Source organism: Dipodomys spectabilis, unplaced genomic scaffold (assembly GCF_019054845.1).
Source record: "Dipodomys spectabilis isolate Male_0828 unplaced genomic scaffold, ASM1905484v1 ptg000266l, whole genome shotgun sequence".
NCBI lineage: Eukaryota > Metazoa > Chordata > Mammalia > Rodentia > Heteromyidae > Dipodomys > Dipodomys spectabilis.
In genome coordinates this window covers 2,834,454-2,848,962 of record NW_024870943.1, presented here as the reverse complement: position 1 = coordinate 2,848,962, position 14,509 = coordinate 2,834,454, and the positions used below count along the sequence as shown (strand labels likewise).

General features: G+C 51.3%; 1 protein-coding gene across 1 annotated transcript; it reads right to left on the bottom strand.

Annotated features, from left to right (window-relative positions):
• Positions 1-511: 511 nt before the first annotated feature.
• On the bottom strand, positions 512-13,943 carry Tsks (testis specific serine kinase substrate). The gene is made up of 11 exons (XM_042700100.1): positions 13,702-13,943; positions 13,199-13,421; positions 6,524-6,619; positions 6,268-6,351; positions 5,516-5,599; positions 4,813-5,099; positions 3,767-3,961; positions 3,200-3,373; positions 1,899-2,034; positions 830-954; positions 512-673 (listed from the first exon to the last, which is right to left on the bottom strand). Exons 1-11 carry the CDS (start codon positions 13,941-13,943, stop codon positions 517-519), a joined length of 1,803 nt encoding a protein of 600 aa, XP_042556034.1. The 3' UTR covers positions 512-516.
• Positions 13,944-14,509: the final 566 nt, after the last annotated feature.

The window sequence follows — 14,509 nt, the reverse complement described above, 5'->3', positions numbered from 1 at the left end:
CAGCTCTTCAGCTAAAGGCTAGTGCTCTACCATTTGAGCCACAGTATCATTTCCTGCTTTTTCTATTTGTGGTGCTGAGGAATCGAACCCAGGGCCTCATGTATGCAAGGCAAGCACTCTACCACTGAGCCATCTTCCCAGCCCTTCATTTTTACTTTTATGCCTGTACTGGGGCTTGAACTCAGGGCCTGGATGCAGTCTCTTAGCTTTTGCAATCAAGGCTAGTGCTCTACCACTTGAACCACAGCTCTACTTTTGGCTTTCTGATGATTAATTGGAAATAAGTGTTTCCTATCTGGGTGGGCTTTAAGATGAAGTCCTCAGTTCTCAGTCTCTGTAGGTAGGATTACAGGCATGAGCCACTGTCATCTGGCCTCATGGAAATTCTTTGTCTCTTCCAATGAACCAATTCCCCTCCTCTTCGCTAACACCCCATTCTCCTTCAAGGGAGATTCCTGGGTGACCCCTCTTTGATGCCAAAAGGGAGACATAATTCATGCCAGCATGAGAGGCCATTTATTGTTCAGGGGCTGGGCCCCCACGTTTTGGGGGAGCCCCTCCACTACTTCCTCCCCCCATTGTCCCTGTAGACCCCTCAAGCGGCAGGTGGCTGAGCTGGTCATGGAGGGAGCACATCTTCAAATGTAGATAGTCAAGAGCGGCCACCTTCTCCCTGTAATCACAGCCAATGGGGGAGGGTCTTTCGGTGCTGGTGAGGCTTGGTGCTGGGTATGGCGAGTTGGGGTGTTGGGTATGGTGGCAGAAGGAGAGGCAAGGCCCTTTTCCAAAGATCTCACCCTCCTCCCATGCCCTCCGCCTCCTTCCTCACTCCGGCTTCATCTTGTCCGTCAGCAGCAGGTTCTTGGCCCGCAGGGCCTCGTCTTGGGCCAGCCGAAGTGTGGAGCTCAGGGCCTCTGCCCTGACGTGTTTGGCCAAGGCCTGGCGCTCCAGCTCCTGGGGAGAGGGGTGTAGGCGCCGCTGGGCTTGCTGGACTGGGCTGGGGGTGGAGGGGGGAGCTGGATCGCGGAGGGCAAGGGGCAGGGTCCCATGGGGCCCATATACCACCCCACCCATCATCATGCCCCCAGCCTGAGACGCTGGCATCCCACAATGCACTGGTCTCACAAAGGCTCCTATGTCTGTTCCAATCAAGCCTGAAATCATGTCCAAAATATTGTCCCCTAATGGCCGTGAACAACCCTGTATTGGAGGTTCATGGTGACATTCTACATCTGATCACTGAAAAGACCCCATCATCTAGGATCTAGGAGTCCAGCATCTCATAATTGTCTCTAGCAATGTGGCTCTCTACTTCCCACAATGCACCAAGCCTTTGGCCTCCCACACATTAGACCTATGGCTGACAAATATCCCATGTTACTTCGCCTGTCTGCTTCATCCACAACCTATCTTATATCCCCTACACCAGCATCCCTTAGGGATCCCCCTGGATTTCTATGGTCTTACAATGCACCATGCACTAACAGCTATGGGACTTGAGTCTGTCCTGTTATACCCCAGGAAGATCTGTGGTTCCAATTGCTTCCTGTGATCTATTGTCGTTAGGTCCATTGTCTAGCCTCAGGGATACCTGTCTCTCTGTAGGTCTATAGGAAATCAGGCCCATGCTTCCTGCTATCTGTTCTTGTGGCCACTCATGTTTTGGGCCCAAATCCATCACCCAAGTTTACTCATGATGGGTCCATGACTCAGTAACCACCAAGCTATTTGTCCCACCCCCTCACGAATCATAGCAAGGTCTTTCCCAATGCCTGCTTGCCCCCAGCCTGGCCCTTCCCTTCCTGCCTGGCACCAGCATACCCGTATGCCCAGGGTTCCCCATCCCCTGCTCTGACAGAAAAGCAAAATGGAACGTGGTAGCCCATGGTCCCTGGTACCAGAATCTTCTTGTGTAGCCGCTGGCAGCTAGGACAGGCAGGAGCCAGACCTCTTTGCTTCACCTCATCCACTAGTGGGGTCAGTGCTCGCTCCAGTAACTGCTGCAAGGACTCCGTGGACAACTGCTGCCCCTGGCTGGGGGAAGGGTAGAGGGCCATACCGACTCCATTCCCAGGATGCCCCAGCATCCTACCCTATCCTACCCTACCCTGCACCTAATGCAACCTGCCCACCATGCACCACCAATGGTTCACCAGGTGACCTTCACTTACTACTCAAAAGGCACCAGACTCGCCTCCCAGTGCACCAGTTAAATCTGATCTTATGAAGCTCTGGGAACCACCCCACTTGCCCCCACCTTGATTTTCCAGGATACACTGAGATCTCACTTTCTGCACAACATATTTAGACACCCTGTCTCCCACTTGAACCACACCGGAGCCTTCCCACAATGCACTTGGAAACAGGATCCTCTCAATATATCAAGTCTTCCTCCAGCTCCTCAAGAAACTAATATTATCTAATGGGGAGGGAGGAAACTTGGCTCTCATAATACAGCATGATTGGCAGGTCCCCAAATGCACAGAGATGTGTGTGTGTGTGTGTGTGTGTGTGTGTGTGTGTGTGTGTGTGTGTGTGTGGCTTGAAATCAGGGCCTAGGCCTGTTTCACCACTTGAGCCACAGCTCCACTTTTTTTTTTTTTTTGCAGGGGGTGGGGTATTGGTCGTGGGGCTTGAACTCTGGGTCTGGGCGCTGTCCCTCAGCTCTTCAGCTCAAGGCTAGTGCTTTACCACTTGAGCCACAGCGCTATTTCCGGTTTTCTGAGTGGTTTATTGGGGATAAGAGTCTTACGGACTTTCCTGCTTGGGCTGGCTTTGAACCGTGATCCTCAGATCTCAGCCTTCTGAGTAGCTAGGATTACAGGCGTGAGCCACAGGCATTTGGCCTGTACTGGGATTCTTTGTCTCCCAAGGGACAGACTCCCCTATCCTTGGCTAATAGTGCCAAATCTCTTTCTTTTCTTTTTTTTTTTTGTTTGTTTTTTTGGGTCCGGTCGTGGGGCCTGAACTCTGGGCCTGGGCGCTGTCCCTCAGCTCTTCAGCTTAAGGCTAGTGCTCTACCACTTGAGCCACAGCGCCACTTCCGGCTTTTTTTCTTTTTTCTTATGTGGTGCTGAGGAATTGAACCCAGGGCCTCATGCATGCAAGCCCTCTACCACTGAGCCACCTTTCCAGCCCCATCTCTTTCAATATATTTCAATACTGACGACCCAGAAGGTACCAGCCTCACCCCCCATACCTGGCGCAGCGGGTACAGGAGCCTTGGGAGGACCGATCCAGGTTTATGGAGTGGTCAGGTCCCCTTCGAGAGTTCTGAAATTGCCGTCCCAGCTCTTCCAGAATCGGTTTCACTGGGCCCAGCCCCTCCAGTTCGCTCCTTAGTGAAGCCATGTTCACGGCGGACCGCTCCACCCTGGGGCAGGAGAGGTACCAGTGGCTGAGCAGTCCTCTCCTCTCAAGCCTGCACCCACTATTAGCCAAGGACCTGCAGTTACTTGTCTCCCAAACGGCTTCACACATTCACACTTAATAGCTGACTGCCTCTGGTCCTTAATAGCTGACTGCCTCTGGTCCCGTTCTCTGATTGGCCTTCCTTGATTCCGTTTGTCCCCGCCCCTTAACCTTATAAGGTGTTGAACGCACCCCTTTCCGTATGGGAATGCTTTCCTGTTGTCTGATTGGCTGGTCTTCAAATTACTAAGCGGCGTGAAGCACTCGGACCCAGTTGATTGGCTCACCCGTTTCCTTAAACCCTGCCCTCAGTTTGGCGTCCTCCCCTTTACCCCCAGCCACACGCAGCCCTTACATGGTGCACAGCTCGTCAGCTCGACTTCGCAGCTCCTGCAAGCCCCGCGCTGACTGCGCCTGCTCGCGCTGTGCCCGCTCCCACTGGCCCAGGAAGCCGTCCAGTCGACCGCCCAGTCCCCCGAGCAGTCGCAGGGCCTCCTGCACAGCTCCCTCCTCCTGGTGCCACCGGGCGGTCAGCGAGGACACCTCCCTCCTGGGTGGGGACAAGGATTGGTCACTTGGCTATTAGTCCCATTCAAGGAGAACACGGTCTTCCAACATCCAGACCCAGCTGCTCCCCGAATTCCCTCATGCCATCCATTTGTGGAAATCCAGAGTGCTGCCTTTATTCTCTCTCCCCGTTGGCTAGCCTGACTTGAACCTGGACTCCCGAGTTGCAGCCACAAGCCTCTGCTCCTCACAACCCTGTCTAGTTTGGTGCCTCAGACGCCAAGAAATCTCTAATCCATCAGTCCCAATCTCAAAAATTAGTTCTTCAAGGAATGACCTATGGCCGGGCCCCCGTGGCTCATACCTGTCATCCCAGCTACTCAGGAGGCTGAGATCTGAGTATCGCGGTTCAAAGTCAGGCTGGATAGTCCCTGTGAGATTCTTACCTCCAATTAACCAGCAGAAAACCGGAAGTGGAGCTGTGGCTCAAGTAGTAGAGTACTAGCCTTGAGCAAAAGAGCTGAGTGACAGCGCCCAGGCCCAGAGCTCAAGCCCCACGACCAACAAAAAAAAAGAGATCTGCCCATAAAGATTACTACCCCAGAACTCTCCCTAGACTGCACCCCTAAGCCACGCTCAAGATGGTTTTTGTTACCTTAGTCCCGTCCACATCCATTATTAAAAGTTCCACCCAGGGCCCCACCCCCACCACGTTGAGGCCACACCCACGTCCCCACCCACACAGCCTCCAGGACACACCCCCTTACCTCCTCCAGGGCCCATCCCTTTGTCCCCTCCCACACCAGCTGCTCAGGGCCACGCCCCCTTCGTCCCCGCCCACCCAGGCCCCGCCCACCCAGGCCTCTCCCAGCCCCACCCCTCGGCCCTGCCCACCTCAGCTCTTCCAAGCCGGCTGAGACCTTTTGCAACTCCTGCTCGCTCACGTAGGGGGCCTCTCCTGCCCGGGACCCCACTCCCCAAGCCCCGGGGGCCAGGCAGCGCGGCCGCGGAGTGTCCTCGGAGTTCCCCGAGGACCCGGAGCAACCCTGGTTCACAGCAGAGGGGCACAGGCCGTGCCGGGAGAGGCCGGCCTCCAGCTTCTGCTCCAGCTCCTGCATCTCAGCCTCCTGCCTCCTCGGAGTCTCGTCCTGAAGTTGCTGTTGGAGGTAACGCAGCTTCTCCTGGGCGGAAAGGGGTCATGGCATCCAACCCCATGCCAGCCGCCAATCCATCCCAGCTCTCCCCATGTCTAAAGAGCCTTCCACTGACTGGCCTTAAGGGAAGAGATGGAGGTCCAGCTGGAGCCCAATCCATTTCAATGTCGGCTAGCCTGCCACCCTGGCTCCATCCGCCCCCAATCCAGGCCCTCTGTGTGCCTGCCCCTCAGGAATAATGACACCAGCACACACTTGGGCAGGACTTGCTGTCTCTGTGACTTGCAGGTGACTGCAGGAGGGAAGGGAGGGAGGAAGGGGCGGGGGAGGAGAGCCACCCAGCTGGGTGTGGCAGTAGGGATGGTGGCAGGGCAGAAAGATCCTTCGGTGGTGGATCTCTTTTCCCACACAAACAGTAGGCCCATCTCCCCTTCCCACCTTACCTCCAGGAGGGCAGAATTCTGTTTCAAGACGTTAGTTTTGATTTCAGCGTCTTCCACCGATCGGGTCACCTTCCGGCAGTTCTCCTGGGCCAGGATATCAGGGCGCAGGCCCTACCTTCCCATTCCAGTTCTGCCTCGCGACCCTTAGCCTTGCTATTTCCCTAAGGATCACCCCCTCCTCCCTGCAAACAGGATTCACCCCCTTGGCTAAAGGGACCTCTCCCTTCTTAGCCAAACTTTTCCTGTACTACACCCCCCACCCCCACGTCCTCCCAACTCTCATATACCCCTCATTCCATTCCTTCTCTTCTCTTCATTTTTTTTTTTTTCAGTTCCATTACTGGGACTTGAAGTGCTTCATGTTTTTGCTTGGCATTTTGTTAAAAAAAAAATGGTGCTCTACCACTTGAGCCACAGCACCACTTCCAGTTTTCTGGTGGTTTATTGGAAATGAGTCTCACAGACTTTCCTGCCCAGGCTGGCTTTGAACTGTGATCCTCAGATCTCAACCTCCTGAGTGGCTAGGATGATAGGCATGAGCCACGGGCACCCAGTACTTCTAGTTTTGGGGATCTCACAGAGTTCTAGTTTTTATGGAAGCCTCACAGACTTCCCTGCCTAGGCTGGCTTTGAACCAGGATCCTCAGCTCTCAGCCCCCTGAGTAGCTGAGCACCCCCTGGTGCCTGGCTAGTTCATATTCTTTATTCTTATTGTCTTCACCCCATCCTACCCCACACCCCTAGCACCTCACCTTGAGTTGACTACAATACCCTTCCAACTCTTCTGCTTCCTGACGCCTTCTTTCTAGATTCTCGCTCAGCACAGAACACTCGCTCTTAAGCATGGAAGAGAGGAGGGTTAGCCAAAGCTGGAGGGAGCAGCCCAGAAATCTTTTCCTTCTAATTCTCAAACAACAATCTGGGCTATAAATTGACTGCAGAGCAGGCTCTATCTAAGAGGTACTCAGATGAAGAGGGAGTATTTGGGGGAGAAGGGGCTCCTCATACCTGCAGGGTTTGTACATGTTGGTTAACTCGGGTGGTCTTTTCCTTCAAGCTGGTGATGGAGTCTTTGGCGCGGACCAATCCACTATTGACCCCACTCTGGGAGAAGAGGAGGAGATGGGACGGGAGAGGGGGGCGTTTCAATCCATGTGTCAACCCAAAGATAAATTCTAGAATTAGGAGGCTGTGTTCACACCCGGATTTTGTCTTGGGATGATTTGTGACTTTGGTCAGGGGCAGCGCCTCTTTGACTCTGAGTCAAGAATCTTAGGATAGACATTGCTTCTTCATGTTGTGCTTGGAGAGCTATTCAGACTCTTGAGGTAGAAATAAAAAGGTAAACTGGTAAACTGTTAATGACAGCATAGAGTGTCTCATGCCTGTAACCCCAGCTACTCCAGAGACCTGGAAAAGAGGTTTGAAGCCAGCCCAGGCAAAAAGTTAGCAAGATCTCATCTCAACCAATAGCTGTACATGATAGGGGTAGGCCTGTAATCCCAGCTACTTAGGAAGTATAAAATAAGGGGATCGCGATCCAGGCTGGCCCCAGACATAAACTATGAGACACTATTTGAAAAAGTAAGTAAAGCAAAAAGGGCTGAAGGTGTGTTGCTCAAGTGGTAGAACAACTACAATCTTCAAATCTTAGTACCAACAAAAGAGAACCTCAAACTGTGCAAATATATGCTCTGATCTTTTCTGTAAGCCATTGAGAATGGAAAGACGAGTCCACTTTCCAGATTTGAGCATTTGTGTACCATCAGGTCCAGCACCCATGCAGATAATCTCTTTTCTTCCCCATAACCAAATCTCTTGAGATGATTTGGCCCATGTAAGATGTGGGGCAAAGCCGGGCGCTGGTGGCTCACGCCTGTAATCCTAGCTACTCAGGAAGCTGAGATCTGAGGATCGAGGCTCAAAGCCAGCCCCGGCAGGAGAGACCGTGAGACTCCTATCTCCAATAAACCACCAGAAAACCGGAAGTGGCGCTGTAGCTCAAGTGGTAGAGTGCTCCCCTTGAGCTGAAGAGCTGAGGGACAGCGCCCAGGCCCAGAGTTCAAGCCCAACGACCGACAAAAAAAAAAAAAAAAACGATGTGGGGCGAAAGGATCTCAGAGAGGGACATCCCATGTTCTTTCAGGTAGACAACATATTAGATGGCCTAACCAGGATTTAGTTTTTTGCTTATCAATATTAGTTATTATTGAATTGTAACGTCCTGCATTTTCGCCATATTATCTGGAAACACTTCCTTTTCAGCCTTGGTTCTAGAGTGTGAAATCCTTGCCCTTGCTAGACAGACTCTACTGCTGAGCCAAACCTCCAGCCATTTTTGAGACACGGTCTCCATTTCTGCCAGGGCATCTTCATGGACTGTGATTCTCCTATTTCAGGATTCTTGCTATGGCTGAGATGACAGGTGTGCCTCACCTTGCCCAGCTATTGGGTATGATAGGGAATTGCAAACTTCCTGCCTGAACTTTTTGCCTCACACTGTGATACTTGGCCTCCCAAGTAGCTAGGATTATAGGAATGAGACACTGGTACCCAGCAGGCTCCTATTTCTTAACTTTCTAGGATTTAAACTCAGAAACTTTGTTTTAAACCATGACATGTGACCTCAGATCATCACTCTATACCACCAGAAAATGCTTTATGCCTCCTCCTGAGGAATGGTGGCAGGATGTAGTCTCTGGACTTCAAGCCTTAGCTTGACACATGCATATGCAGACTGCATTTCCCAGAATCCATTGCAGACACCTGTGGTCATGTGACTCCTTTCCTGCCAATGGAGTGGGGGTGGAACTAGTCTATCAGTTTTAGAGTCATGCTTTTAAAAAAAGGCATCAGAAAATGAGAATTCTCTATTTTCCCCAATTGTCTGGAAAGCAAAACTGGCAGCCATTCTTTGGACCAATGTCCAAGCTGGCCATGGCAAAAAATGAGACCTTAGTTGAAAAATATCATAAAAATGAAAAGACATGGGGGATTCGGCTCATGTAGTTTGAGTATCTAACAATTGCCAGGCCTAGAATTGAAACCCCAGTATTCTGCTAGAAAAAAAAAAAAAGTTGGGGTATGTGGCTGAGTGGTAGAGTGCTTACTTAGCATATGTGTGGCCCTACATTACGTCCCCTCAAGATAAAAGTTAAAATAAGAAGCCAGGCATGGTAGCACACACCTGTAATTCCAGCACTAAGGAGTCTGAGGCAGGACAGTTGTGAATTTGAAGCCAGCTGAGACTCTGTCTCAAAACATAATAAAATAAAACAACTACTCAGTAACAGCAATACACACTTAGGGGAGGAGACAATCTATGTGAATGTTTGCCACATTTTAATAGTTGAAATTAGCTGGACACTGGTGGCTCATGCCTGTAAACCTAGCTACTTAGGAGGTGAGATCTGAGGATCAAGGGTCGGTCAAAGCCAGACCAGGCAGGAAAGTCCTTGGGACTCTTATCTCCACTTAACCACTAGAAAACTGGAAGTGGCACTATGGTTCAAAGTTGTAGAGTTCTAACCTTGAGCAAGAGAGCTGAGGGACAATGCCTAGGCCCTGAGTTCAAACCCCATGACCATCAAAAAAGCCCACAATGTGGGCTGGGAAGGTGGCTCAGTGGTAGAGTGATTGCCTTGCATGCATGAGGCCCTGGGTTCGATTCCTCAGCACCACATAAGCAAAAAGAAAAAAGCCGGAAGTGGCACTGTGGCTCAAGTGGTAGAGCGCTAGCCTTTAGCTGAAGAGCTGAGGGACAGCGCCCAGGCCCAGAGTTCAGGCCCACGACCAGAAACCCCCCCCCCCCCCAAAAAAAAAAGCCCACAACAACAAAACCAAGCCAGGCATCAGTGGCTCACACCTGTAATCCTAGCTACGCAGGAGGCTGAAATCTGAGGATCACAGTTCGAATCCAGGCCATGCAGGAAAGTTCATGAGACTCTTGGCTCCAATAAACTTCAAAAAAGCCAGAAGTGGAGTTGTAGCTTAAGTGGGAGAGCACTGGCCTTGAGCAAAAAAACTTAGAAATAGTACCCAAGGCCTGAGTTCGAACTCCAGGACTAGCACAAACAAAAGAAAATAAAACAAACCCACAAGGGCTAGGGATATGGCTCAGTGGTAGAGCTGTTGCCTAGCAAGTACACTGCAAAAAAGAACAAAGAAAAAGGACTTTATGGCTCATATAAAAGGCAGGGTTTGGGCTGAGATGTAGCTCAGTGGCAAAGTGCTTGCCTAGCAAATGCAATGTCCTGGGTTCAATCCCCAGTACCAAAAAAAAAGAAAAAGACAAAATAAAATAAAAGTCAGGGTTGGTAAGGTAATCCAGAGCCACTGTTCCTGAGGAAGTTTGGATTTTGATTGTTTTATTGTTTTGGTGCCACTACTAGGGGCTTGAACTCAAGGCATTGAGCTCTTTTTTTTTTTTTTTTTGGTCAGTGGTGGGGCTTGAACTCTGGGCCTGGGCACTGTCCCTCAGCTCTTCAGCTCAAAGCTAGTGCTCTACCGCTTGAGCCACAGCACCACCTCTGGCTTTTTTCTTTTTGCTTATGTGGTGCTGAGGAATCGAACCCAGGGCCTCAGGCATGCAAGGCAAGCGCTCTACCACTGAGCCACCTTCCCAGCCCGGCATTGAGCTCTTGCTCAGCTTTTTCATTCAGGGTTGGTGCTCTATTACTTGAGCCACAGCCCCACTTTTAGCTTTGTGCTGGTTAATTGGACATAAGAATCAGATTTGTCTGCTAGGGCTGGCTTTGAATTGATATGATCAGATCTCAGCCTCCCGGGTAGCTTGAATCACAGGCATGAATCATTGGCACCAGCTTTAATCAAATACTTTATTTAATTACTTTTTGTGCCAGAACTGAGGCTTGAATTCAGGGCCTAGACCCTGTCGCCTGCGTCTATTACTGTTGCTGGCGCTCTACTACTTAAACTATAGCCACCCTTCGGGCTTTTTTTGTATGTATGTGTGTGATTATTTGGAGGATAGAGCCTCCAATTAGATACCTAACAACAGATAACGAAAATGTGGTAAATAATGAGGAGTATTATTTAGCAATAAAGAAGATTGAAGTGGTGTCATTTGCAGGAAAATGGATGGGACTGTTTCTCTTTCTCTTTCCTCCCTACTTGAACTATGTTATACAAAAATACATCCTTCCTGAAACTTAAAGATAATAAAGCAGGAGGGGCTGGGAATGTGGCTTAGAGGTAGTGTGCTTGCCTAGCATACATGAGGCTATGGGTTTGATTCCTCAGTACTACATAAACAGAATAAGACAGAGATGGCACTGTGGTTCAAGTGCTAAAGTGCTAGTCTTGAGCAAAAGAAGCTCAGGGACAGTGCCCAGGCCATAGGAGCTCAAGCCACAGGACTGGAAAAAAAAATATAATAAAGCAAATTCAGTAGTGTATATATATTACAATCAATTAGGAAGAATGCAAGGTTGGTTCAATATAGGAAAACCAATGTCATATACCGTATCAATAGAATAAAGTGGGAAAAAGACATGATCCTATCCATAGAGAAAAAGAGTTTGACAAAGCCAGAGCTTTGTTTCCTTTCTTAGGTCTGGGCTGGAATCAGTGGAACTGAAGAATCTAGCAATGGTTTCTTGCTTCCTCTTTCCTGCTGTGGGGAATGATAGCTCTAAAGTGAGATCTCCAGCCAACATCCAGGAAGGAGTGGAAGCTTCCAACAAGGGCTTTCAGAGGTGCCATCTAGGTGGCATGTTCTCTAGCCATCAGATGAAATGTTGCTTTCAGCCTCATCTGATCCCTGTACACAGCGCCTTCCAATGAAGTTACACCAGTGGTGTTGTGTTCTAAGTTTGGGGCTAGTTTGTCTTGCAGCAGTAGATGACCAATACCTACAGTGTGTTGCTAATCTGATCTGTCCCAAATCAGCACTCTAAGATGTCACTCTTCGCCAGGGCCTCTATCCCATTTCTAGGACTCTGTCCCCCTCATCTCTTTGTCCTCTTCTCTCTTCCTCCTTTTCTCCTCCACCCCTCAATCTCTCAATCTGTCTCAGTCCTCTTTCTTCTCTGTCCTCTTCTTTGAGTCTCTGTCTCCCTCTGACTGTGTCTCTGTCCCCTTCTCTCTGTGTCTGTCCCCCTCTCTTTCTTGGTCTCTGTTCCCCTCTTCCTCTCTCTGGGTCTTTGTCCCCTTCTCTTCTAGGTCTGTTACCATCCCTTATTCCCCCCCCCCCCCTCAACCTTTCACTGGGTCCCTCACCCTCCTCCTACCCTTTCCCATCTCTCTTGATGTAGCTCCATGGCTGGGGGCCCAGTATCTGCTCTGCCCTTCTCCCAGCTCCTGCAGGAGTCCCAAAGCAAGAACTGCCATTACTTTTTTTTTTTTCCTTTCTTTTGCAGAGGAGACGAGGCCGGTCCTCCCCCAGCCTCTAGCAGCTCAGATGCCCTTGATCTCCTGGCCCAAGGCTCTTTCCCAGTCTCAGCAGGCGCTGGGGGATATGACTCAGAAATAGCTCTGGTGGGAGGCAGCAAAGGCTGCTAGAACTGTCTGAGAGCCACACTGAGGGAGGTGGGAGGCAGAAGGACTGCAGGAGTCAGGAAGAAGGGAGCTGGCTGGCAGTCTCCACCCCCAGCTGGCCTCCCACCTTGACCCTCAACCAGCTCTGACCTCCCTGGCCTCTGTCACCAGTGTCTTGCCTCCATTTTTCCTCCCACCCAGAAGTATCTTAGGGGAAAAAAAAAAAAGGCTGACCTTGAATTGCAGTCCTCCTGCCTCAGCCTCCCAAGTGCTGGGATTACAGGTGGACACCACCTTGAAGGGCTGAGGAAAGGATTTTTGCCTTAGCAGTGACCCCAGCAACCTGAATTCTAGTCCTGCCCCTGCTTCTCACCAACTCTTTGGCCATGACCTTGGGAGGTCACTTCAGCTCTCTGTACCCCAATTTTTTCTTTTCTTGCTGTTGTTTTGCTTTCTTCTTTTTTTTGGGGGGGGGTCCGGTCATGGGGCCTGAACTCTGGGCCTGGGCGCTGTCCCTCAGCTCTTCAGCTTAAGGCTAGTACTCTACCACTTGAGCCACAGCGCCACTTCCGGCTTTTTTCTTTTTGCTTATGTGGTGCTGAGGACTCAAACCCAGGGCCTCATGCATGCAAGGCAAGCGCTCTACCACTGAGCCACCTTCCCAGCCCTTGCTTTCTTCTTTAAACTGGGTCACTATACCAATTCCTTTCTAGACCATCTATGAAGGAAAAACAAAACCAAGAGTGGTGGGCACATGCCTATAATCAAGGCATTTGGAGTAAGAATTGAGCCAAATTCTCAAGTTCTTCCCCCTCTCTCCTCTGAACCCACACTCGTTCCCCATTACTCTCAGCCAAGACACTGGTATTTTGCACCCTGGGTGACTTAATACCTTTCACTTCCTCCATCTCTCATACTTTTCAGCCCTTGTCCCTTTGTACATGCTGTTCGCAGTGCCTGGACACTTTTCCTTTATCTTCAAGATCCAGATGTGATCCTAGAAATACCTGGAGCATTTAGAGGTTTTGACTAAATGCTCACCTACTGGACTCAGGGTTGATCTATCAAAGAAGGTATTGGTTTCTCCACTGGGGCTTCAACTTCTAGAGCTTTCTCATTCTAAGCCCACTCAACCAAATTGAGAAACTCCTCCCTCTCTCTCTTTCTCCACCCAGAACTCCTCACCAGAAGTTCTGTGATGTCTGGGTCATCTGGAGCCCAGGGTGGCGTGGGGGAGGCAGGAGGCCCGGGTAGGGCCAGCGGGCCACTGTCCTCTGTGGTTGAGTCTGTCCCAGAGGAGTCGGGCTCTACTGCGGCCAGGTTGAGCAAGGACACGTTGGTGCAGGCTGAGGACCTTTTAAGGTTCAGACACCAGTGCATTGGCTCATGGGACATTCGAGGCTCCACCCTGCCAAGGAGGAACAGGTAGAAAGGTCAAGTTGTCCCCCCAATACCGAGGGCCAGCCCCCCCACTGCCTGCTGGATGGCATCCCCTGGATGCCAGCTCTATGCCAGCTTTTATTTTCTGCCTCCGCCCACTGCCTGATTTCTTCTCTCCTCAAGCCAGTCCCCACTGCCGGCTGTTTTTCTTCTCCACCCTGCTTCTAACCTCCTTCTTTCCTGCCCCCCTTGCCCCCCCTGCCCCCCCTGCCCCACCATCTGCCCCCTCCTCTTCCTCTAGCACCCACGGTGGGACTCGAACTCGGTTGGAGAAAGGGCTGGGCCCTAGGGCCGTCCCTGCCAGCGTGCGGCAAACCCACCCGTGGAACGATACTGCCTTCTTTTTCTTCGTGATTCCCTTGGCCGGGCTGGTTACCCCCCCGGGAGCCTCCGGGACCAGCTGGGAGCGGCTCTCGACCCCCGCGGGGGGGTCCCCAGCCTCATGGATCTCTTTGGACTGCCAGATTGTCTTCACGACCACGCTCGCCATGGCGTGGGGGGCCTGCTCCCCTGGGGAGTCTCACCACCTACTCTGGATCCCCTGGCCCACACAGCCCCTGGCCCCCTCAGCTGACTCACAAAGGGCCCGACCACCGGGTCCTGGGGAGGGGGGGACACAAGGTGCAAGGTGCTGGCACATGGCGCCCTTGCTCCTCCCCCCACCCCCAGGGCCCACATGGACCCTTCCAGCCCTGGATTCTACTTCCACCTGCAGTGGATTTCCGCCTTCCCATCCAGAGCTCACCAGAGTGGGCCAAGCCACTGGTTCTGGAGAGAGCTCCATGTTTCCCCTCACTGATGGGAATTGTGGGATCATACAGCCTCTCTCCCCACTCCGTCCCCAAAGCCATCATCCTTGCTTCTGTTTGGTTATTTGGAGATATTCTTTCCTGCCCAGGCTGGCTTTGAACCACAATCCTCTGGATTTCAGTCCTCCCGAGTGGCTAGAATTATGCTTGGGAGCTATATATTTGGTGTCCAGTTATATTTCATTTGTTTTTCTTTTGGTCGGTCGTGGGGCCTGAACTCTGGGCCTGGGCGCTGTCCCTCAGCTCT